At 39.0% G+C, this 27500-nt stretch overlaps 1 protein-coding gene across 1 annotated transcript in view; it reads right to left on the bottom strand.

The window, feature by feature from the left end:
• Window positions 1–27500, bottom strand: part of mapk13 (mitogen-activated protein kinase 13) — a 60086-nt gene that overhangs the window by 5707 nt on the left and 26879 nt on the right. The window contains exons 4-9 of the mRNA XM_061889838.1: window positions 25175–25280; window positions 21551–21580; window positions 14148–14195; window positions 10320–10434; window positions 3078–3149; window positions 1601–1680 (exon numbers count right to left, since the gene is read on the bottom strand). Coding sequence (XP_061745822.1) covers window positions 1601–1680; window positions 3078–3149; window positions 10320–10434; window positions 14148–14195; window positions 21551–21580; window positions 25175–25280 — 451 coding nt within the window. The remainder of the gene's footprint in view (window positions 1–1600; window positions 1681–3077; window positions 3150–10319; window positions 10435–14147; window positions 14196–21550; window positions 21581–25174; window positions 25281–27500) is intronic.

Below are 27500 nucleotides of genomic sequence, written 5' to 3'. Positions count from 1 at the left end.
GTATACTTTTGACCCATCAGATTTGCTCACATTTTAAGTAGACCCATAATAAATTCATAAAAGAAGCAAACTTCATGAATGTTTTTTGTGACCGACAAGTATGTGCTCCAATCACTCTATCACAAAAAAAAAAAAGATTTGTAGAAATTATTGGGAACTCAAGACAACCAGGACATTATATTCTTTACAAGTGTTTGTGTCAGGCTTGTCCCTGACAGTTTGGTTATGTTTTAGTTTTTCCTCTGTCTGTCTTTGTTTTCTGTCAGTTCTCTTATTTTGTCTTTATTTCCTGCTTGTATCCCTGAGTGCTTTTTCCCCTCTGCTGTGGCTGATCGGCACCGGGCCACACCTGGGGTCAATCAGCCAGCTGCTATTTAGACCTTCTTTGCCCTCCAGTCAGTGCTGGATTATTGTCGCTCCTACCGGTTGATTGTCGTTTGTACCTGTATCCTGTAGCTATTGGCAGCGTGCTGTCTTTTCGTCCAAGTTCCTGGTATGTGTTTTTTTCTTTATTTTTGAAGATTAAATCATGTTTTCGGGCTTCACGGTGGCAGAGAGGTTAGTGGGTCTGCCTCACATTACGAAGGTCCTGCAGTCCTGGGTTCAATCCCGGGCTCGGGATCTTTCTGTGTGGAGTTTGCATGTTCTCCCCGTGAATGCGTGGGTTCCCTCCAGGTACTCCGGCTTCCTCCCACTTCCAAAGACATGCACCTGGGGATAGGTTGATTGGCAACACTAAAATTGGCCCTAGTGTGTGAATGTGAGTGTGAATGTTGTCTGTCTATCTGTGTTGGCCCTGCGATGAGGTGGCGACTTGTCCAGGGTGTGCCCCGCCTTCCGCCCGATTGTAGCTGAGATAGGCGCCAGCGCCCCCCGTGACCCCAAAAGGGAATAAGCGGTAGGAAATGGATGGATGGAAATCATGTTTTCCTGCTTAATGCCTGCCGCCATCTCTGCATCTTGGGGTTCGTCACCAACACAACCTGTGTGTGTGTGTGTGTGTGTGTGTGTGTGTGTGTGTGTGTGTATATATATATATATATATATATATATATATATATATATATATATATATATATATATATATATATATATATATATATATATATATATATATGTATATATACATATATATATATATATATATATATACATATATATATATATATATATATATATTTATATTTTTCTATTCACTCACAAACACACACACACATAGTATAGTGTCTTCAAAGTGTGTATTCTTTGACTAAAATAAGGATTTTTGTCTAGAAGCAATTAACAATATTTACATTGTATAGTGAAGTAGAGTTCACCATAAGAAACAAACGCTTCCATTTACGCAGCATGTTCAAGAACCAATAAGTTCATAAATGGAGGTTCCACTGTATCTGCATAAAAACGCACATCAGCGACGTCATTGGTTTTCCCTTCATTGACATTGTCTTGCAGGAACTAAATCGAAAGGCTGAATATTCCAAATGAGAAAAAGAATGACCTGTTTTGTCATTGCTATTAATTTAAATGTGTAACATTCATTGAGGTCTCCACAAAAAGGAAATATTCACAGTAACTAACTTGGAAATGTAACACTTTGTACCTCCTGGCTGTCCAGTTTCTGGATGAACTCTGGTCCAGGTACTCCCGTCACTTTCATGATCTGTGTCAGCTGATCCATGTCTGCAGAGGTTCTCAGTCAAGGAGATTTTTGGAAGGTAACCTAGTAGTTAATCAGACTGTACACGTTCTGACTCGGGTAGTCGATAAACCTTTAAACACTGTTCAGAGATCCTCCGTATGACAGGAGCACTCTGTTGCTTACAAGAATCAAATATCCTCCGTAAAACAGGAGCACTATGTTGTTTACAAGAGTCAAAATCACCGTATGACAGGAGCACTTTGTATTTACAAGAGTCAAATATCCTCCGTGTGACAGGAACACTATGTTATTTACAAAATTCAAAAATCCTGCGTATGACAGGAGCGCTCTGTCGTTTACAAGAGTCAAAGATCTTCAGTATGACAGGAGCACTATGTTATTTACAGGAGTCAAAGATCCTCCGTATGACAGGAGAACTATGTTACTTACAAGAGTCAAAGATCCTTCGCATGACAGGAACATCCGGTTTACAAGAGTCAAAGATCCTTCGCATGACAGGAGCACTCTGTTTTCAAGAGTCAAAGATCTCCCGTATGACAGGAGCACTAAGTCGTCAACAAGAGTCAAAGATCCTTCATATGACAGGAGCGCTCTGTTTACAAGAGTCAAAGATCCTCCGTATGACAGAAACTCTTTGTTGTTTACAAGAGTCAAAGATCCTCCGTATGACAGGACCGCTCTGTAGATGACAAGAATCAAAGATGCATCGCATGACTGGAGTGCTTTGTCGTTTACAAGAGTCAAAGATCTTCCGTATGACAGGAGCACTATGTTATTTACAAGAGTCAAAGATCCTGCTCTGCTGTTTTTAAAGACCTATACAAATATGCTAGCCAAAGATTATATATATATATATATATATATATATATATATATATATATATATATATATGTATATGTATATATATATATATATATATATATATATATATATATATATATATATATATATATATATATATATATATATATATATATATATATATATAAGGACCTACTACATCAAATACACTAAGCAAAGATCCTATATATATGATGAGAGTGCAGTGCTCTCTTTAAGGACTTACTTCAAATACACTAGCCAAAAATCCTATATATATGAAAATAGTGCTCTGCTGTTTTTAAGGCCCCACTTCAAATACACTAGCCAAAGATCCTATGTATATGACAAGAGTGCAATGCTGTTTATAAGGACCTACTTCAAATACGCTGGCCAAAGATCCTATATATATGACAAGAGCGTGGTGTTGTTTTTAAGGACCTACTTCAAATACGCAAGCCAAAGATCCTATATATACACAAGAGTGCTCTGCTGTTTTTCATCCCTCACTACTAAAACGTCGGCCAAAGATCTAATGGCAGACGGTGGACAAGTTAGAGTGTGATGTCTTCATGGCGTGGTTCCGGTAAAAGATACAATCTTTGCCTTTGAAAAGAGTTTTCCCGTTGATCATCTCAGCCATGATGCAGCCCACAGACCAGATGTCCACTAGAGTAGACGACACACAAAAACACTCAGTGCTCCATCATTGGATCAGAGACAACACAATTGCAATTTATATTTGAAATATTAAATATATTTATAACATCAATATGTATATGAAATGGATCAAATATAATATATTTTTCTATTTAATATATATATATATATATATATATATATACTGTACATATAAATACACAAATATGTAGACGCATACATATATATATACACGCATATATATATATATATATATATATATATATATATATATATATATATATTGTCTATACATCCATCCATCCATTGGCCCTGCGATGAGGTTGCCACTTGTCCAGGGGTAACCCCGCCTTCCGCCTGATTGTAGCTGAGATAGGCTACAGCGCCTCCCGCGACCCCGAAGGAAATAAACCGGAGAAAATGGATGGAGGGAAAATGGATGCATGGAATATCGGCAGTCCGATAGTATCGGACATGTCTAATAATTATATACACATATATGTACAAAAGTGAACATACACACACCCATATATATATCTAAATATATATTTAAATATACATGCATATATATAAATATATGTATACATATAAATAAATGTGTAAATATATATGTATATATATATATATATATATAAATGGGTTGTAATTGTATAGCGCTTTTCTACCTTCAAGGTACTCAAAGCGCTTTGACACTACTTCCACATTTACCCATTCACACACTGATGGAGGGAGCTGCCATGCAAGGCGCCAACCGGCACCCATCAGGAGCAAGGGTGAAGTGTCTTGCTCAGGACACAACGGACGTGACGAGGTTGGTACTAGGTATATACACACACACATATATATATACCGGTACATATATACACAAACATCCATCCATCCATTTGTTACCGCTTGTCCCCAGCGGCTTTACTTTGAGTTCCTCCCGGATGGCAGAGCTTCTCACCCTATCTCTAAGGGAGAGCCCCGCCACACGGCAGAGGAAACTCATTTTGGCCACTTGTACCCGTGACCTTATCCTTTCGGTCATGACCCAAAGCTCAAGACCATAGGTGAGGATGGGAACGTAGATCGACCGGTAAATTGAGAGCTTTGCCTTCCGGCTCAGCTCCTTCTTCACCACAACGGATCGGTACAACGTCCGCATTACTGAAGACGCCGCACCGATCCGCCTGTCGATCTCACGATCCACTCTTCCTTCACTCGTGAACAAGACTCCTAGGTACTTGAACTCCTCCACTTGGGGCAGGGTCTCCTCTCCAACCCGGAGATGGCATTCCACCCTTTTCCGGGCGAGAACCATGGACTCGGACTTGGAGGTGCTGATTCTCATTCCGGTCGCTTCACACTCGGCTGAAAACCGATCCAGTGAGAGCTGAAGATCCCGGTCAGATGAAGCCATCAGGACCACATCATCTGCAAAAAGCAGAGACGTAATCCTGCGGTCACCAAACCAGAACCCCTCAACACCTTGACTGCGCCTAGAAATTATGTCCATAAAAGTTATGAACAGAATCGGTGACAAAGGACAGCCTTGGCGTTGTCCAACCCTCACTGGAAATGTGTTCGACTTACTGCCGGCAATGCGGACCAAGCTCTGGCACTGATTGTACAGGGAGCGGACCGCCACAATAAGACAGTCCGATACCCCATACTCTCTGAGCACTCCCCACAGGACTTCCCGAGGGACACGGTCGAATGCCTTCTCCAAGTCCACAAAGCACATGTAAACTGGTTGGGCAAACTCCAGTGCACCCTCAAGAACCCTGCCGAGAGTATAGAGCTGGTCCACAGTTCCACGACCAGGACGAAAACCACACTGTTCCTCCTGAATCCGAGGTCCGACTATCCGGCGTAGCCTCCTCTCCAGTACACCTGAATAAACCTTACCGGGAAGGCTGAGGAGTGTGATCCCACGATAGTTGGAACACACCCTCCGGTCCCCCTTCTTAAAGAGAGGAACCACCACCCCGGTCTCCCAACCCAGAGGTACCGCCCCCGATGTCCACGCGATGCTGCAGAGTCTTGTCAACCAAGACAGCCCCACAGCATCCAGAGCCTTAAGGAACTCCGGGCGGGTCTCGTCCACCCCCGGGGCCTTGCCACCGAGGAGCTTTTTAACTACCTCAGCGACCTCAGCCCCAGAAATAGGAGAATCCACCACAGATTCTCCAGGCACAGCTTCCTCATAGGAAGACGTGTTGGTGGGATTGAGGAGGTCTTCGAAGTAGTCCTTCCACCTATCCACAACATCTGCAGTTGAGGTCAGCAGAACACCATCCGCACCATACACGGTGTTGATACTGCACTGCTTCCCCTTCCTGAGGCGGCGGACGGTGGTCCAGAATCGCTTCGAAGCCGCCCGGAAGTCGTTTTCCATGGCTTCCCCGAACTCCTCCCATGTCCAAGTTTTTGCCTCAGCGACCGCTGAAACCACACACCGCTTGGCCTGTCGGTACCTGTCCACTGCGTCCGGAGTCCTATGAGCCAAAGGGACCCGATAGGACTCCTTCTTCAGCTTGACGGCATCCCTCACCGCTGGTGTCCACCAAGGGGTTTTAGGATTGCCGCCCCGACAGGCACCAACTACCTTGCGGCCACAGCTCCGATCAGCCGCCTCGACAATAGAGGTGCGGAACATGGTCCACTCGGACTCAATGTCCAGCACCTCCCTCGTGACATGTTCGAAGTTCTTCCGGAGGTGGGAATTGAAACTTTCTCTGACAGGAGACTCTGCCAGACGTTCCCAGCAGACCCTCACAATGCGTTTGGGCCTGCCAGGTCAGTCCGGTATCCTCCCCCACCATCGCAGCCAACTCACCACCAGGTGGTGATCAGTAGAAAGCTCTGCCCCTCTCTTCACCCGAGTGTCCAAAACACACATATACATATATATATATATATATATATATATATATATATATATATATATATATATATATATATATATATATATATATATATATATATATATATATATATGTGTGTGTATATATTCACTGTTGGTGCTAGGAATTTTCAAAATGGGGTCCCAGGGAACCCATCAAGTCATGAAAATGGGGTTCCACAGTCATTTTTTGGGGTCCCACTTTTTTGTAAGCGTTTTGAAAACAAATGATAAACGTATGCATTATCCTGTTATATCTCACATTCTATATTGTGTTTTGGAAAAAGGTTGTCATAAACGTTAATTGATTGAAAAAATAATACAAAAGAAAACATATTTATGCATATGTAAATGTATCAGTTATAAACATTCATTCACGTTCTTCTTTCCTTCATGGTTCTAAGCTTTACCGCTGCCGGTGGTTTTTTCTATATTTGTATTTAATAAGTCGGAAGTTCCTGCAGTCCTGGGTTCAAATCCAGGCTCAGGATCTTTCTGTGTGGAGTTTGCATGTTCTCCCCGTGAATGCGTGGGTTCCCTCCAGGTACTCCGGCTTCCTCCCACTTCCAAAGACATGCACCTGGGGATAGGTTGATTGGCAACACTAAATTGGCCCTAGTGTGTGAGTGTGAAAGTTGTCTGTCTATCTGTGTTGGCCCTGCGATGAGGTTGCGACTTGTGCACACTTCAAAAGGCACATATTTGTTGACCTGCAAAGTATGTTTTTGGGGTGAAGGAGTCTGGTCGGGTGCTGGTTAGCTTGAAGCTAAAAGCTAGCCTGTCTCCCTCCTCAAACAATGTCGTTCAAGCGGGAGATAAAAGTGAAGTTTCCATGGACTCATAACGACTAAAACAAGTAATTTACTGGAGACATGGCACAGGATGAAGTTATAAGGGTTGACTTTACGCTCACCTTAGTGTTTACCATTAAGTCTTTCTTTTGACAGCCCCTTGCGGTAAGGTTGTCCAAGTGCAAACTGAGGTAGTATTTGTGAATGATAAACCTTTTGGCGAATCAAAATTTACGACCAATAAAAATGCAATAAAGGGGGATGAAATTTTGACCCCCGCAAATATAAACAAAACACCGGCGAAAAGCGATAATTGATGAAAGAAAATATAAAAAATAAAATAAAAAGTGTGTATATATATATATATATATATATATATATATATATATATATATATATATATGTGTGTGTATATATATATATATACACACACACACACACATGATACATACATATTATTAATGAAGTATTTCTGATATATAGATAGATAGCAATTTATTGATTCCTTCAGCAGAGTTCCTTCAGGGAAATACAAAAAAAAATACAAATAAAAAGTATATATTATATATATGTGTATATATATGTATGTACAGTATATATATATATATATATATATATATATATATATATAAAGTTAAAGTACCAATGATTGTCACACACACACTAGGTGTGGTGAAATTTGTCCCCTGCATTTGACCCATCCCCTTGATCACCCCCTGGGAGGTGAGGGGAGCAGTGGGCAGCAGCGGTGCCGCGCCCGGGAATCATTTATGATGATTTAACCCCCAATTCCAACCCTTGATGCTGATAGCCAAGTTAAAGTACCAATGATTGTCACACACACACTAGGTGTGGTGAAATGTGTCCTCTGCATTTGACCCATCCCCTTGATCACCCCCTGGGAGGTGAGGGCAGCAGCGGTGCCGCGCCCGGGAATCATTTATGGTGATTTAACCCCAAATTCCAACCCTTGATGCTGATAGCCAAGTTAAAGTACCAATGATTGTCACACACACACTAGGTGTGGTGAAATTTGTCCCCTGGATTTGACCCATCCCCTTGATCACCCCCTGGGAGGTGAGAGGAGCAGTGGGCAGCAGCGGTGCCGCGCCCAGGAATCATTTATGATGATTTAACCCCCAATTCCAACCCTTGATGCTGATAGCCAAGTTAAAGCACCAATGATTGTCACACACACACTAGGTGTGGTGAAATTTGTCCCTTGCATTTGACCCATCCCCTTGATCACCCCCTGGGAGGTGAGGGGAGCAGTGGGCAGCAGCGGTGCCGCGCCCGGGAATCATTTATGGTGATTTAACCCCCAATTCCAACCCTTGACGCTGATAGCCAAGCAGGGAGGCAATGGGTCCACTTTTTATAGTCTTTGGTATGACTCGGCCGGGGTTTGAACTCTCAACCTATCTATATCTCTATATATATATATATATATATATATATATATATATATATATATATATATATATATTAGGGCTGCAACTAATGATTAATTTGATAATCGGATAAAAGAGACAAACTACATTTCTATCCTTTCCAATACTTTATTTAAAAAAAAACAGCATACTGGCATCATGTCCTTTTGACTTGCCAAATAAAACAAGGCAATTGTAACAAAAATGTTGTTGTTTTTTATAAAGTGCACCATTGTCATGCAAAATAGCAATAATTTTGCTTAGGGGAATTCCAAACCTGGCTATTAGCTATTTCAACCATTCTGCAATTTTGGTTGCTGAATGTCTTTCCTCTAGTGGCATGGTCGTACGGCAGATTGACTTCATGTTCCATTCGTCTCCAATGTAACGGCATGTATTGCCAAGGTGGTTACACTTGTCCACACATCAGTAGTGAGAGCAATTTTGCTCTGGGTGGCTTTTATGTCAGTCTACACAGCATGGAATGTCTGCTCGCACTTCCTCTCCATCAGTTTGGTAAAATGGGTCCTCAAGGGAAGAGTGTAACCAGGGTTGAGAAAGTGAATCATTTGTCTAAAACCTTCATCCTCCACCATTGATAGTCGCCTCATGTCAGTTACCAACATATTCAGGATAGCATCAGTCAATGCAGCCGCTTGCTGTGGTGTGCCTACCTTCCTTTGTACCAAGTCTCTAATGCTGGCCTGTTTCTTTCTGAAATGAGAGCAACCATATTATGAACATAAATAGTAGCATCATTTACATGTAACTCAATACATACCCAGTTGATTTAATTATTAATTTCTGACGTAAAGGACAAATACGCCACTACATTAAAAAAACAGCTAAATTAAATAAATTGACATTGGATTTGCAAAATACACCAATAACAACACAGAAATGTAACTCATTAGATCAGAACTGGATCAGATATTGTACACGTTTCTGTTGTGAATAATAAAGAATTCACTTTAGGCTACCTCTGAATAATAGCATGAAATATTCCAGAACCTTCATAACGTTTAGTTATACTAAAGTGTCACTCAAGTTTAAATAGATTTGTATAGCTTTACTGGGCCCGGCTACATTGATCCATTATGAAACCAACCGGAGATATTTCTGTCCATTACGTTTATTTCGAAATTGGTAAACGTGCGTTTTCTCTCTCAAAACGGAGTCAAATGTGCCGCAAACACATTATCAGCCCCGCGTTGCAACAAAGGCATAACGTTAACGTTACTCGCAAAAAAGCTGAACTTATGAATGCCTGTTGCGATTCAAAACAACACAGAAAAAGAAGTCGTCGCACTATCCAAAAAGTTCCTAACACTCTGAAAGTTAATACACAACAGTTATTGCTGCGCTTCCTTAAAAAAAAATCTCCTCGTTAACAAAAGATTAAAAACACACAAAGACGGACACAACGGATCAATATACTTGGACCATGGATTTAAAAAAGTTACGTACCGTGAGTTTTTCCCTTTATCCATGGCTCCTCTTCAGGTGCTGCCGAAGCAATATTGTCATTCCGTGCGCGACGTCCATGCTGCACGTTTTGCAGAAAACTGTCTTCTTTGAAGTCTTTAAAGTAAAGTGTTCCGTCGTACACTTTTCTCCATTGAAGCAATAACCTCGAGATGTTTCTCCGCTGAACTATCCGTACTGTTTCCCTCCGCCATTTTTCGAATGTTTCCAGGTAAAGAAGACTGTGTGGTCACGTGAGCTGCACATGACACATCATTGGCTGGCTCACTGCCACCACATGAGACGTAGCCTCAGCGCCACCCTGGTGCTGTTTTGAACTGTTTTTGTACTTATTTTGATGATTGTGTCTCAGCTGTTTGTAAATTTTGCTGTTTATAAATAAAGGTTTGGGGGGGGGGGGGGGTTGGCCTCAGCGCATGCGCATTGCATACATCCAAGGAATTGATGATTAAATTAATCGGCAACTATTTATATAATCGATTTTAATCGATTAGTTTTATATATATACACACACACACACACACACACACACACACACACACACAAATACACACACACAAAAGATTAGAAGCTGTGATTGTCTTACCAGTCTGTGTGTAGTGCATCCAGTTCAGAATGACCTCAGGCGCCCGGTACCAACGGGTCACCACATAGCCGGTCATCTCAGCATCAGTACTGCGAGCAAGCCCAAAGTCCAGGATCTGTGTTGGAGGGCAGAATAAAAGTCAACGGAACACAAAATCCACCATCAAATCACATTCATGCAGTAAAACAAGCAGTAATGGATCAATCAATCAATGATTATTTTTATAGCCCTAAATCACTAGTGTCTCAAAGGGCTGCACAAACCACAACACAAATGACTACGACATCCTCGGTAGGGCCCACATAAGGGCAAGGAAAACTCACACCCAGTGGGACGTCGGTGACAATGATGACTATGAGAAACCTTGGAGAGGACCGAAAGCAATGGATGTCGAGCGGGTCTAACATGATACAGTGAAAGTTCAATCCATAGTGGATTCAACACAGCCGCGAGAGTACAGTCCAAAGCGGATCCAACACAGCAGCGAGAGTCCCGTTCACAGTGGAGCCAACAGGAAACCATCCCAAGCGCAGAGATATCCCCAGCCGATACACATGCGAGCGGTCCATCCTGGGTCTCGACTCTGGACGAGCGGTCCATCCTGGGTCCCGACTCTGGACAGCCAGTACTTCATCCATGGCCATTGGACCGGACCCCCTCCACAAGGGAGAGTGGGACCGAGGAGAAAAAGAAAATAAACGGCAGATCAACTGGTCTAAAAGGGGGGTCTATTTAAAGGCTAGAATTTTAAGGTGAGACTTAAATGCTTCTACTGAGGTGGCATCTCGAACTGTTACCGGGAGGTCATTCTAGAGTACTGGAGCCCAAACTGAAAACGCTCTATAGCCCGCCGACTTTTTTTGGGCTTTCTTTGAACGCAGATTTCTTGCCGGACATATGGTACAAAACAATCGGCAAGATAGGCTGGAGCTAGACCGTGTAGTATTTTATACATAAGTAGTAAAACCTTAAAGGGGAACATTATCACCAGACCTATGTAAGCGTCAATATATACTTTGATGGTGCAGAAAAAAAGACTATATATTTTTTTAACCGATTTCCGAACTCTAAATGGGTGAATTTTGGCAAATTAAATGCCTTTCTGTTTATCGCTCTTTTTGCGATTACGTCAGAACGTGACGTCTCCGAGGTAATACAGCCGCCATTTTCATTTTCAACACATTACAAACACCGGGTCTCAGCTCTGTTATTTTCCGTTTTTTCGACTATTTTTTGAAACTTTGGAGACATCATGCCTCGTTGGTGTGTTGTCGGAGGGTGTAACAACACTAACAGGGAGGGATTCAAGTTGCACTACTGGCCCGAAGATGTGAAAGTGTCTGCCGGCAGACCCCCATTGAATGTGCCAGTGTCTCCACATTTTACCGGCGATGACAGACATGGCACAGAGATGTATGGATAACCTGCAGATGCATTTGCAACGATAAATTCAACAAAATCACAAAGGTGAGTTTTGTTGATGTTGACTTATGTGCTAATCAGACATATTTGGTTGCGGCGTGACTGCCAGCTAATCGATGCTAACATGCTATGCTAATCGACGCTAACATGCTATTTACCGGCGGTGCTAAAGCAGACATGGCACAGAGATGTATGGATAACCTGCAGATGCATTTGCAACTATAAAGTCAACAAATTCACAAAGGTTGAGTTTTGTTGATGTTGACTGCCAGCTAATTGATGCTAACATGCTACGCTAATCGATGCTAACATGCTATTTACCGGCGGTGCTAAAGCAGACATGGCACAGAGATGTATGGATAACCTGCAGATGCATTTGCAACTATATTACGTTTCCTTCAACCCACATTTAATGCAAAAAAAACACTTACCAATCGAAGGATTTAAGTTGCTCCAGTGTCACGAGATGCGAAAGTCCTGATCGTTTGGTCCGCACATTTTACCGGCGAGGCTAACGCAGCTATTCGGCCATGCTATGGCTATGAATAGCGTCAATAGCTATTTGCTCAATAGCTTCAGTTTCTTCTTCAATACTTTCATACTTCAACCATCCGTTTCAATACATGCGTAATCTGTTGAATCGCTTAAGCCGCTGAAATCCGAGTCTGAATCCGAGCTAATGTTGCTATATCTTGCTGTGGTATTCGCCGTTGTTTGTTTACATTGGCAGCACTGTATGACGTCACAGGGAAATGGATAGTGGCATCGCAAATAGCAAAAATCAAGCACTTTAAAGCTTTTTTTTAGGGATATTCGGGGACCAGTAAAATTTTGAAAAAAATTTCAAAAAATACAACAAGCCACTGGGAACTGATTTTTATTGTTTTCAAACCTTTTGAAATTGTGATAATGTTCCCCTGTAAAGTCATGTCTTAAGTGCACAGGAAGCCAGTGCAGGTGAGCCAGTACAGGCGTAATATGATCAAACTTTCTTGTTCTTGTCAAAAGTCTAGCAGCTGCATTTTGTACCAACTGTAATCTTTTAATGCTAGACATGGGGGAGACCAGAAAATAATACGTTACAGTAATCGAGGCGAGACGTAACAAACGCATGGATAATGATCTCAGCGTCGTTAGTGGACAAAATGGAGCGAATTCTAGCGATATTTCGGAGATGAAAGAAGGCTGTTTTAGTAACGCTTTTAATGTGTGACTCAGACGAGAGAGTTGGGTCGAACATAATACCCAGATTCTTTACCAAGTCGCCTTGTTTAATAGTTTGGTTGTCAAATGTTAAAGTTGTATTATTAAATAGAGGTCGGTGTCTAGCAGGACCGATAATCAGCATTTCCGTTTTTTTGGCGTTGAGTTGCAAGAAGTTAGCGGACATCCATTGTTTAATTTCATTAAAAAACGCCTCCAGCTGACTACAATCCGGCAATATTTTGCACTGTTATATTGCATTGCTTTTTGAGCGTTGAAAGGAGTGATTTGAGGTTATTATTATTGGGTTGTTTATTTACTTCAGTTTTACACTTTTGGTATTCGAAGTATTTTCTGTCTCTGTCTTTTATGGCAACTAATAGGTCTGGATTGATCCATGGTTCAGAGCGGGCTTTGATCCTGACTGTTTTCACAGGAGCCCTAAAATTTAGTATCGCTAGGAACGCTGTTTTGAAGCAATCCCAACCATCTTCAACCAGGTTGCTCGTGAGCATAGGGGACCAGTCCCACTCACCTAATTTAAGGTTGAAATTATCACTGGAGTATGTTTTAAGGGATCTGGATTGAGTTGTTATGTGGCCATTGGCTTTAGATTTGCTTATTTTGCGTGTGCTGGAAGTTATATAGTGGTCGCTAAGACCACAGATCATGACCCCACTATTTTTTATATTGTGCCGTTTTTAGAGACCTCTAGCAAAAACAAGAGTCAAAGAACCTATGTAGGACTTTTGATTGATTGATTGATTGAAACTTTTATTAGTAGTTGTCAACTTGTTTAAGTCGGGGTCCACTTTAAGAAATTCATGGTAGGGCCTCTCTGTAATGGAAAAGTTGGGCCCCAGGTAAAAATAAATAAATAATTAAGAACACCTGCTCTGTAGGACTGGAAAGTTCTGTTTGTAAAGACTGACTGCAACATAAGAGTCAAAGATCCTCTCTATGAGATTGTTTCTAAGGACCTATAGCAGAAACTCTGGTCAAAGATCCTTCAGTGTGTTTGTCAAGTACGAAGCTTCAAAGATCCTTTAGAGTGTGTTTGTTTGCCAAGTACGAAGATTCAAAGATCCTTCAGTGTGTTTGTTTCCCAAGTACGAAGATTCAAAGATCCTTCAGAGTGTTTGTTTGCCAAGTACGAAGATTCAAAGATCCTTCAGAGTGTGTTTGTGTTTGGCATGTACGAACCTTCAGCTCACAGTCTTGGTTTACTGCCAAGTTTCCTGGTTTAAGGTCCTGCAACAGAACAGGAGGCAAGTGAAGGACATGAAATTTCCAAGTGTTCTATGTTCTACATTCAACGTTCTACTTGCTACGTTCTACGTTGTCCGTTTCATGTTTTACTATTCACTTTCTACTTTCTAAGTTGTCTTTACCACATTTTACGATCTACTTTCTAGTACATGCTACTTCTGTTCTACTTTCTACGTTCTTCTCTACTCTATACGTGCTATGTGCTACTTGCTACACTCTGTTTTACTTTTCACTTTGTATATACTGTGTTCTACATTCTGCTTTCTACATTTAATTTCTATGGTCTAGTTTTTATGTTCTGTTCTACTTTCTATGTTCCACTATCAACGTTATCCTTCTCTAAGTTATACTTTGTATGTTCTACATGCAACTTTCTACGATCTATGTTCTACTTCTCTACGTTCTACGGTGCCCACTTCAGAGCGAAGAACTTTGACAAGAGCCAAAAACTGTATATATGTAAATATACTATGTATACATGTATATATACTGTGTATATATATATATATATATATATATATATATATATATACATATATATATATACAGTGGGGCAAAAAAGTATTTAGTCAGCCACCGATTGTGCAAGTTCTCCCACTTAAAATGATGACAGAGGTCTGTAATTTTCATCATAGGTACACTTCAACTGTGAGAGACAGAATGTGGAAAACAAAATCTAGGAAATCACATTGCAGGAATTTTACAGAATTTATTTGTAAATTATGGTGGAAAATAAGTTAAAAAAAAACAGCAGAGCACATGTTGCATACGATCTTTGGCTAACATCTTTTCGGTAGACATTTAGAACCAGTGCGCTTATCATATAGAGCCCATTACGTCATCGCCAGCCAGGCATTGAAAAAATACACCTACAAATTAGCGATCATACAGCTTCACTGTGACGTCACTTGATTGATATTCGCGGCACCTGGGGATCTTGTGAGCTGACGCTGGCCGCTGTGAGCTCAGTGTGAAGGATTACAAGACCGTCAGGAAGGCGAGGAACACTTTTTATTTCAACCTTAACTCCCGTCAAAAGCCTTACAACTGACCGCACAGTTCCTGTCTTCACAATAAAAGCGCTGCTTCATCCTGCCCGCGCTAACAAAATAAGAGTCTCAGAAAGCTCGCGTGAACAAGCTAACAAGCAGAGGTGGGTAGAGTAGCCAGAAATTGTACTCAAGTAAGAGTACTGTTACTTTAGAGATTTATTACTCAAGTAAAAGTAAGGAGTAGTCACTCAAATATTTACTTGAGTAAAAGTAAAAAGTAAAAAGTATGTTGTGAAAAAACTACTCAAGTACTGAGTAACTGATGAGTAACCTGATTACGGCAACAAATAATGCACAAAAACATAAAAATAGCAATGAGCAAATTCAGAGCCAGGGATATCTCTTAAGCAACTAAAACAATGATATATAGTACATTAAAATAAAAAAAATTAAGGCACATTGAGCCACAATAACTTAACAGCACCATAGGCTCAGCAGGCATTGATTGATTGATTGAAACTTCTATTAGTAGATTGCACAGTACAGTACATATTCCGTACAATTGACCACTAAATGGTAACACCCCAATAAGTTTTTCAACGTTTATCAATAAATGACCAAGTCGAGGTGATCTACCTCATATATACATATACATACACACCTATATCATATATACACACAAATATCATTATATATATATATATATATATATATATATATATATATACAGTATATAATTTATATTTATTTATTTTGCCGTTTTTTTTGACATGTTAAAGGTGTTTTAATGAATATACATGCATGTTTAACACATAGATTTCTATCTTTCATTAAGACAAGAATATAAGTTAGTGTATTACCTGATTCTGGTGACTTGCATTGATTGGAATCAGACGTCCACGTTTTCAAATGGAGGAGAAAAAAAGTTCCTCTTTTCTGTCTAATACCACATGAAAGTCGTTTTTTTTTTTGGGCATTTTATTTGTCAAGCTTCCATATTCGTTTTTATACACTTTACAAGAAATACATTGGCGGCAAACTCCGTAGCTTGCTCGCTTGTTTGCGCTGGCTTTCGGACTCTTATTTTGTTAGCGCTGGCGCAATGGAGCAGCACTTTTATTGTGAAGACAGGAACTGTGCGATCAGTCTTTAGGCTTTTGACGGGAAGTACGGTTGAAATAAAAAGTATTTTTTTTCCTTTACTCTTTTGATTGATTGATTGAAACTTTTATTAGTAGATTGCACAGTACAGTACATATTCCGTAAAATTGACCACTTAATGGTCATACCCGAATAAGTTTTTCAACTTGTTTAAGTCGGGTCATGTGACCGCCTGGCTTTGTGTGATTGGTCCAACATCACCAGTGACTGCATGTGATTGGTGAAACGCAGGCATGCGTATCCTACGTTGAAGCTCTGTCATAAACCAAAACAAACATTAACAGATCGATAAACAAAAGTAGCGAGTAGCGAGCCGAATATAGATAAATGGAACACAGTAAAAGTAGCGTTTCTTCTCGATAAATATACTCAAGTAAAAGTAAAAGTATGTTGCATAAAAACTACTTGTAGAAGTACAATTTATCCCAAAAGTTACTCAAGTAAATGTAACGGAGTAAATGTAGCGCATTACTACCCACCTCTGCTAACAAGCCACGAAGTTTGCCGCTAATGTATTTCTTGTCAAGTGTATAAAAAGGAGTATGGACTATGGAAGCTGGATAAACAAAAAGCAACCAATTGTATGTGGTATTGGACAGAAATGACTTTTTCTTCTCCTCCATTTGAAAATGTGGACGTTATCATCACTATTGTCTGATTCCAAGTCATCGCAGTCAGGTACTACCAACTTATATTCTTGTCTTCATGAAAGAAACATGCTTGAAATGTAATGTCATTAAACACCTTGAACTTGTTAACAAAAACATATATTTCATAGATAAATGAATAATATATATGAATGATGTACAGTTGGGCAAAAAAGTATTTAGTCAGCCACCGATTGTGCAAGTTCTGCCACTTAAAATTATGACAGAGGTCTGTAATTTTCATCATAGGTACACTTCAATTGTGAGAGACAGAATGTGAAAATAAAATCCAGGAATTAACATTGCAGGAATTTTAAAGAATTTATTTGTAAATTATGGAAGAAAATAAGAATTTGGTCACTTCAAACAAGGAAGATCTCTGGCACTCACAGACCTGTAACTTCTTCTTTAAGAAGCTCTTCTGTCCTCCACTCATTACCTGTATTAATGGCACTTGTTTGAACTCGTTATCTGTATGAAAGACACCTGTCCACAGCCTCAAACAGTCAGACTCCAAACTCCACTATGGCCAAGACCAAAGAGCTGTCGAAGGACACCAGGAAAAGAATTGTAGACCTGCACCAGACTGGGAAGAGTGAATCTACAATAGGCAAGCAGCTTGGTGTGAAAAAATTAACTGTGGGAGCAATTATCGGAAAATGGAAGACATACAAGACCACTGAAAATCTCCCTCGATCTGGTAGCAAGATCTCATCCCGTGGGGTCAAATTGATCATGAGAACGGTGAGCAAAAATCCCAGAACCACACGTGGGGATCTAGTGCATGACCTGCAGAGAGCTGGGACCAAAGTAACAAAGGTTACCATCACTAACACACTACGCCGACAGGGAATCAAATCCTGCAGTGCCAGACGTGGCCCCCTGTTTAAGGCAGTGCATGTCCAGGCCCGTCTGAAGTTTGCCAGAGAGCACATGGATGATACAGCAGAGGATTGGGAGAATGTCATGTCGTCAGATGAAACCAAAATAGAACTCCTTGGTGTAAACTCAACTCGTTGTGTTTGGAGGAAAAAGAATACTGAGTTGCATCCCAAGAACACCAAACCTACTGTGAAGCATGGGGGTGGAAACATCATGCTTTGGGGCTGTTTTTCTGCTAAGGGGACAGGACGATTGATCCGTGTTAAGGAAAGAATGAATGGGCCCATGTATCGTGAACTTTTGAGCCAAAGCCTCCTTCCATCAGTGAGACCTTTGAATGGTTGACCAAATACTTATTTTCCACCATAATTTACAAATAAATTCTTAAAAATTCCTACAATGTGAATTCCTGGATTTTTTTTTCACATTCTGTCTCTCACAGTTGAAGTGTACATATGATATAAATTACTGACTTCTGTCATCATTTTAAGTGGGACAACTTGCACAATCGGTGGCTGACTAAATACTTTTTTGCCCCACTGTGTGTGTGTGTGTGTGTATATATATATATATATATATTATATATATATCTATATATATTTATATATATGCATATGCATATATATATATATATGCATATATATGCACATATATGCATATATATGCATATATGTATATGCATATATAAGCATATATGTGTATATACATGTATATATATATATATATGTATATTTATATATGCATTTATACAGGATACTGTGTGTATGTGTCTGTATATATATATATATATATATATATATATATATATATATATATATATATATATATATATATATATATATTTATTTATTAATAAACATACACAATATTTGCAACATTATAACATATTTTACGTTATTACATATTTTACAACATTATAACATTTTACATCAATTTTACATAGTTTACAACATTATTACATGATTAAAAAAATCACAAAAGTATGCTAATGTGCTCGCGGTTTAATCACTGCCACACTCGATATTCAAGTTGAGCTTTGACTGAATTGTACTTGGGTAGGTGTGAGTATAATTGTACTGACATATAATTGTGAGTATTACATAACTCCCACTCAATCAACACAATAGCAAAAGGACAATTTGATGCAGTTTCTACTTTAAACATGTAACCTTCGTGGGAGAGTCTCTGCCTGGCACATTCGGCACGAGAGACGGGCGTGCTAGCTACCGAGCTAAAAGCCTGAGCTATCCACCCGATAGCCAGCACTGCCCTTGGCCTCCATTGCACTCAGACATATTTACATTGGTGTATAGATGACTTTTTATATTCCTGTTAGCATTTAGTTAGTGAGCGATTAACGTGCTAACAGGAAAAAATTTGAAACGGGAATTTTACCCTGCTCTACGGTTATAGTGGTAATCCCTACTGAAGTAGTTATTCCCTTTATATTTTGTTGCTTTGATTAATTTACTACTACAAGTAAAACCAATGCGAATGTATTTAATTTGGACCTATGGAGTGTTTGGAACTTTAAAAGGTTTTAATTAATCAATGTACACACGTAAAAAGTGAAACTCCAATGTTGACGATGTGCATTCATTAGAAAAAATATTTATTTTTAACCATTTTCCCTAACATACGGCTTTTAGTGTCAGGACCTGTGACTCCAGGTCACGCTTAGTTTAGATTTTGCGGTATTTTTTTGTGTGTGTTTTGATTCACTTCCTGTCCTGAGTTCTTAATTTGTTGGTGTTGTCCCCGCAGTAGCTTCACACCCTGCTGCTTAGCGCTATTCTTCTCACCTGCGGGTGATTAGTAATTATGTGTGTTACCTGCTGCAAATGAGCACCTGAGGACTATTCACAGCTTAGTTCCTCGTGGGATCATTGCTTAGGGGTGAGAGCATATGACACAACAACAGAGGAAAGTGCAGACCGTTAAGACAATGGTGCACTGTTAAATGAGCAATGAGAACAGATACTCACTCACAGTGAGTCAATGCGGACAAGGTCCTTTTCTGGTAAGAATGTGCTTTTCACAGTAAAACTGCAGTTTGTAATACATGTATACACAAATGTTTTCCATCACAATACCATACCATGTGACAACGAGATTATTGCTATGTACTTTTCTGTGTTCAGCTTTCCCGAAAGCGTATTTTTAGTGATGGTAAGATGACGCCGCATGAGCCATTGAACCAATTGAGATTTTCTGGAAGCTTCATGCGCGCTTCGGCATAAGAGACCACCTGTTGGCCAAATATACAATTACAAACGGACGTTTTTTTGTAGTTGTTTTTTTTTTTTTTTTACCACATATTGAATTCTTGAATCGGTTATGGCTCCTGGAATTGACGACGAATCACAATAAATGTTTGACCGAATCGTCAAATTTTTGTTTATCGTTCACAATCATTATGAGAGACAAGAAGAGAAGTTTTTTGTTGTTTTTTAGGATTCCTAAAATGTCATGTGTGTTATTACAACTGCAGTACATACAAACAAAAAATGAAACAATACTTTACAGATACTGTAATATGATTTAGCATGTTTTCACTTAGTACATATTACTGTTTTATCACAGTGTTGTGTATTTCAAACTCAAACACATTTTGTGCTGACGTAGAAGCTAACTTGTCTCTTTCTGAAGTTAGCTTTTAAAGCTAATACCGTAGCACGCCGATGTGTTAGTACACATGGAAAAGAGTTCCTCACTGTTCTCTCTTACAACAACAATGTTGCTACAGTTTGGTTATTATACAGGTTACAGAATGTAAATGAAGTATTGTTGACGTTTTTTTAATGCTAATATTAGCTGCATTGGTAGCCACCAAGAACGAGATGATTTTGCATGTTAGACTGCAAAAAATCCAAAAACCTTTGGTTTTCTTGTCTCTCATAATGATTCTGAACGATAGGCTAAATTCCAAAACGCTACAGTCCCCTTTAAGTTTGCCATCAGATTTTATAAAAACGTGACTTAGTTTGATTCTATTGGCATTTCAAACAACTATTTTTATTCTCTAAACTGACCTCTCAAAAGCCCACATTCTTAGTGGAGCTCGGACGGTTTAGGAGTTGTCAAAACTCCCCTCTAAATCGGCACCGCGTCCAGAAGAGGTCACATGCTGCGGCCAGGCTTCACGCGTCATCATTTCTGTCATGATGCAAGACTCGATACTCGCGTCGACACACACGGCAGCCCTTTTAAACGGTTCTAAAGTCTATTTTAAAAAGTTCCTTTTGTGAGGCATCCAAAAAGGGTCTAAAAAAAATCCACTTTTTTGGGGAGATCGCTAAACATCCGCTACTTTTTGTTTTTTTAGCACTCTAGGTTCCACACCTGACATTAACCCCGCACCCACAGGTGTTGGCACAGGACTGCAGGTGTGGCATGACAACTTCAGACATGCAGGCACACTCAAGACTATTCTACCTGTTGGAGCACACTTCCATTGAGTCATGTTTCTCAATACAATGAGACACACACACACACACACACACACACACACACACACACACACACACACACACACACACACACGCACGCACACACGCACACACACACACACACACACACACACACACACACACACACACACACACACAGTATGAGTCAGAATGACACAGAACATAAAACCTGGACTTGAATTTACCCTGTGGATGATTCCAGCCTTGTGGATGTACTGCAGAGAGGAACACAGGGCAGATTACACATTTAGTACTTACTGTACACCATAATCATGATTGTCATATCACATTTAGTACTTACTGTACATTCTAAGAATTATGTCATATCACATTTAGTACTTACTGTACATCATAATCATTATGTTATCCCATTTAGTACTTACTGTACATCATCATTATATCATATCACATTTAGTACTTACTGTACATCATACTCATGTCATATTTTGTTTAGCACTTACTGTACATCAAAATCATTATGTGGTATCACATTTAGTACTTACTGTACATCATAATCATTATGTCATATCACGTTTAGCACTAACTGTACATAATGATCAATATGCCGTATCACATTAAGTACTTACTGTACATCATAATCATTGTCATATCACATTTAGTACTTACTGAAGATCATAATCATTTTGTCATATCACGTTTAGAACCAACTGTGCATACTTAATACGCCGCATCACATTTAGTACTTACTGTACATCATCATCATTTGTATTGCACATTTAGTACTTACTGTTCATCATAATCATTGTCATTTCACATATAGTACTAACTACATCATACTCATATCTCATTTAGTACTTACTGTACATCATAATCATAATGTCATATCTCATTTAGTACTTACTGCACATCATAATCATGTCATGTTATGTTTAGTACTTACTGTACATCACAATCATTATGTCATATCACATTTAGTACTTACTGCACTGTACATCATAATCATTATGTCATATCACTTAGTACTTACTGTACATCATAATTGTTATATCACTTTTAGTACTTACTGTACTTGGTAATCATTCTGTCACATCACATTTAGTACTTACATTATGCCATATTATATTTAGTACTTACTGTACATCATAATCATTATGTCATATCACATTTAATAATTAATGTACATCATAATCATTATGTCATATCACTTAGTACTTACTGTACATCATACTCATATCATATCTCATTTAGTACTTACTGCACATCATAATCATTGTCATATCACATTTAGTACTTACTGTACATCATAATCATTATGTCATATCACATTTAGTACTTACTGTATATCATACTCATATCATATCTCCTTTAGTACAAACCCAGTTTCCATATGAGTTGGTAAATTGTGTTAGATGTAAATGATTTGCAAATCCTTTTCAACCCATATTCAGTTGAATGCACTACAAATACAAGATATTTGAGGTTCAAACTCATAAACTTTTTTTTTTTTGCAAATAATAATTAACTTACAATTTCATGGCTGCAACACGTGCCAAAGTAGTTGGGAAAGGGAACGTTCACCACTGTGTTACATCACCTTTTCTTTTAACAACACTCAAACGTTTGGGAACTGAGGAAAGTAATTGTTGAAGCTTTAAAAGTGGAATTCTTTCCCATTCTTGTTTTATGTAGAGCTTCAGTCGTTCAACAGTCCGGGGTCTCCACAGTCGTATTTTACGCTTCATAATGCGCCACACATTTTCAATGGGAGACAGGGCCAGGAAAGTACCCGAACTCTTTTTTTAACGAAGCCACTCTGTTGTAACACGTGCTGAATGTGGCTTGGCATTGTCTTGCTGAAATAAGCAGGGGCGTCCATGAAAAAGACGGCGCTTGGATGTATGTACCTTACAGCATTATTGGTGTCTTCACAGATGTGTAAGTCACCCATGCTTTGGGCACTAATGCAGCCCCATACAATGGCAGATGCCGGCTTTAGAACTTTGCGTCGATAACAGTCTGGATGGTTCGCTTCCCCTTTGGGGATGTCGAATATTCGTCAGACCACGGAACAATATTCGTCAGACCACGGAACACTTTTCCACTTTGCATCAGTCCATCTTAGATGATCTCGGGCCCAGAGAAGCGGGCGGCGTTTCTGGATGTTGTTGATGAATGGCTTTCGCTATGCGTAGTAGAGCTTTAACTTGCACTAACAGATGTAGCGACGAACTGTATTAAGTGACAGTGGTTTTCTGAAGTGTTACTGAGCCCATGTGGTGATATCCTTTAGAGATTGAGGTCGATTTTTGATACAATGCCGTCTGAGGGATCGAAGGTCACGGTCATTCAATGTTGGTTTCCGGCCATGCCGCTTACGTGGAGTGATTTCTCCAGATTCTCTCAACCTTTTGATGATATTATGGACCGTAGATGTTGAAATCCCTGAATTTCTTCCAATTGCACTTTGAAAAACGTTGTTAAACTGTTTGAGTGTACCTCGCTCGCCCCATCCTTTCTTGTGAAAGACTGAGCATTTTTGGGAAGCTCTTTTGATACCCAATCATGCCACCCAACTGTTCCCAATTAGCCTGCACACCTGTGGGATGTTCCAAATAAGTGTTTAATGAGAATTCCCCAACTTTATCAGTATTTTTTGCCACCTTTCCCAACTTCTTTGTCACGTGTTGGTGGCATCAAATTCTAAAGTTAATGACTATTATCAGTTTGAACATCAATATGTTCAGTAATAGCATATTCAACTGAATTTGGGTTGAAAAGGATTTGCAAATCATTGTATTCCGTTTATATTTACATCTAACACAATTTCCCAACTCATATGGAAACGAGGTTTGCATTTACTGTACATCATAATCATGTCATATCTCACTCAGTACTTACTGCACATCATAATCATGTCATATCACATTTAGTACTTACTGTACATTATAATCATTATGTCATATCACTTAATACATACTGGTCATCCTAATCATTATGTCATATCTTTGTGTACTTACTGTACATCATAATCATTGTTATATCACTTTTAGTATTTACTGTAAAACATAATCATTGTCATATCACTTTTAGTAATCACTGTACATCATAATCCTTATGTCATATCAAATTTAGTACATCATAATCATGATTATGTCATATCGCATTTACTACTTACTGTACATCATAATCATTGTCAAATCACAGTTAGTACGTACTGTACATCATTATCATGTTATGTCATATAACCAATTCGTACTACTGTAGTAATATGAATATTATTATGAATCATATTTAAGGGAATAGTGAACATTGTGATGCGTCTATGAAATGAATATGTCACTGTATGTTTACATAGATCAAAATACGCAAATATTACATGTTATCAATGTTACTAAATGACATATATACTTACAGTGTGTATATAAAACTATGATAGAGGTTTTTGGATGTTTTAGAGTGCTTTAAGGGCAGAATGGAGCAATTTCAATTGGCTCCATTGTGGGCCGACTCTTGCTAGTGTTGATTCATGTCTTAGATTGAGTTAAAAAAGTTCCCTTTTAAAGAGAAACATAGGGTGTTTTGAGAAGGTTTGGAAAAACATCTGCTGTGTGTGCACAAACTACATTTTAAAATAAAGGACGTAAACAAATCAGTGTCGTTCTTCAGAAGCGGAAAGTTGTGTGTATAGGCTTGAAAATAAAATCTCTGGTTTTTAGTGTCAACATTTTCCTGTTAAAACTGTTATTTGCATTTGTTGTGTAAACGTATTTTAGAGCAGCCAGCGGGCACTCCAGCCGTGTGTGGTGTGGTGACAAGAAAGGCAGCCATGTACGTGTGTGAGCGCTCACCCTGAGTCCGCACAGCATCTGGTAGACCAAAAACTGGACTTTGTCCTCGGAAAGGTGCCCCCGCACCTTGGACAGGTCCGTGAACATGTACGGCATCACCAGGTAGCTGAGAAGGATGATGTCATGTTACACTGTTAATGATGGAAGACTGACACACAAAGTGCTTTCTTCCAGTACAGTAAGTACAGTAAGGACTGTTTATCCTCCCACCATGGCAAATCATGTGCTGCTACTGCAGATTTTTATGTACAGTAACAAAAGTACTACTTAATGAAAAACTGAACATGAGTACACCTTGCACATTTCAGCATCTTCTCTTGAAATATAAAGTACTTGTTATCGTTTTTGTAATATCACATTTTAATATAACGTACTCATCAATGTGTATGTAATATTACACTTTAATCATTTTAATATAATGTACTCCTCATTGTGTACGTAATCAATCAATCAAATCAAAGTTTATTTATATAGCCCTTAATCAAAAGTGTACACTTTAATCATTTTAATATAATGTATTCCTCATTGTGTATGTAATATTACACTTTAATCATTTTAATATAAAGTACTCATCATTGTGTATGTAATATTACACTTTAATCATTTTAATATAAAGTACTCATCATTGTGTATGTAATATTACACTTTAATCATTTTAATATAATGTAACATCATCATACTTCTAATACACGTTAATTGTAATATAATGTTCTCATATTCATGTCTATAATTTTACACTATGATCATTTTAAATATGTTGTACATATTATCATACTTGTGATATTACACTTTATTAATTTTAAATATAATGTACTCATTGTTGTGTGTGTAATGTTACACCTTAATAATTTAAAATATAACGTACACATCAGTGTACATGTAATATATAACATATATTGATTTTAAATATATTTTACATATTATACATTTCATATATCACTATATTGATTTTATATAAATTGTACATATTATACATTTAAGATATCACTAAATTAATTTTAAATATATTGTAAATATTATAGATTTAATACCGCATTTCCTTAAATTGCCGCAGGGCATATAGTATGCGCCTGCCTTGAATTACTGCCGGGTCAAACTCGCTTCGCAAAATAATTAGCGCATGCTTAGTATTACCGCCTGGTCAAACTCGTGACGTCTCGAGTGACACTTCCCCTGTCATGATTTTCAAAATGGAGGAGGCTGATTTCAATACCGGTTATTTGAAATCGCATAAAGGGAAGAAGATTAAGAACTATTCAATAGGATTTAAGGTCCAAGCTTACATCACACTCAAATTTTTACTGCATGCCGTTGGTAAGTGCCAGAGTGAGAAGAGGTTTTAAAATAATTAGCGCATGCTTACTTTTACCGCATGCCTTTGGTAAGCGCAGGAGTGAGAACAGGTTTTAAATTAATTAGCGCCCCGGCGGCAAATCAAGGAAATACGGTATATCAATACATTGATTTTTTGAATGTTTTATTTATTTATTTGTTTGTATTTCTTATATTGATTATAGACAAAATGTACACAATTGTACATGTAACATATCACTATATTGATTCTAAATATAACATACACATGTAATACTGTATATCACTATATGGATTTTTTTTTAAATTTTTTTTTTACTTGTATTTTTTATTTATTTTGATTTTATCAATATAATAGATATGGGGATCTCTGTCCCCGTATCTCAGCGACTGTGTCACAAACCTGGGGGTTAAGTTCGACTCAGATTTTAAGTTCGAAAAACAAATCAGCAGCGTCGTACAAAAAAACTTTTATTAACTACGGCAAATTGCGAAAGTGAAACCGTTTCTGTCAGGACATGATCTTGAGAAATCAATCCACGCCTTTATCTCAACCCGTCTTGACTACTGCAATGCCCTGCACTTAGGCATTTGCCAGGCCTGCCTCGCCCGCCTGCAGCTCGTGCAGAACTCTGCTGCTCGTCTGCTGACACAGACCCGCTGGCGTGAGCACATCACCCCTATGTTAGCGTCCCTTCACTGACCCCCTGTGCGCTACCGAATCAACTTTAAACTCCTACTATTTATTTTCAAATGTCTAAACAACCTCGCTCCAACAAATCTCTCAGACCTCCTTCAACCTCACTGCCCCACCCCCCGATCCCTATGATCAGCCGATCAGCAGCTGTTGACGGTCCCTGACACAAGGCTGAGTGAAGCATAGAGGTGACAGAGCTTTCGCCGCTGCTGCTCCCAAGCTCTGGAACGACTTACCTTTGAGTGTTAGACAGGCCTCCTCTCTTCCTGTTTTTAAATCGCTCTTAAAAACAGACTTTTATTCCATTGCTTGTAACAC

This window comes from Nerophis ophidion, linkage group LG27, assembly GCF_033978795.1.
Source record: "Nerophis ophidion isolate RoL-2023_Sa linkage group LG27, RoL_Noph_v1.0, whole genome shotgun sequence".
In the NCBI taxonomy this organism is placed as follows: domain Eukaryota; kingdom Metazoa; phylum Chordata; class Actinopteri; order Syngnathiformes; family Syngnathidae; genus Nerophis; species Nerophis ophidion.
The sequence above is the reverse complement of the archived record's forward strand: the minus strand, read 5'-3'. Positions and strand labels throughout refer to the sequence as shown.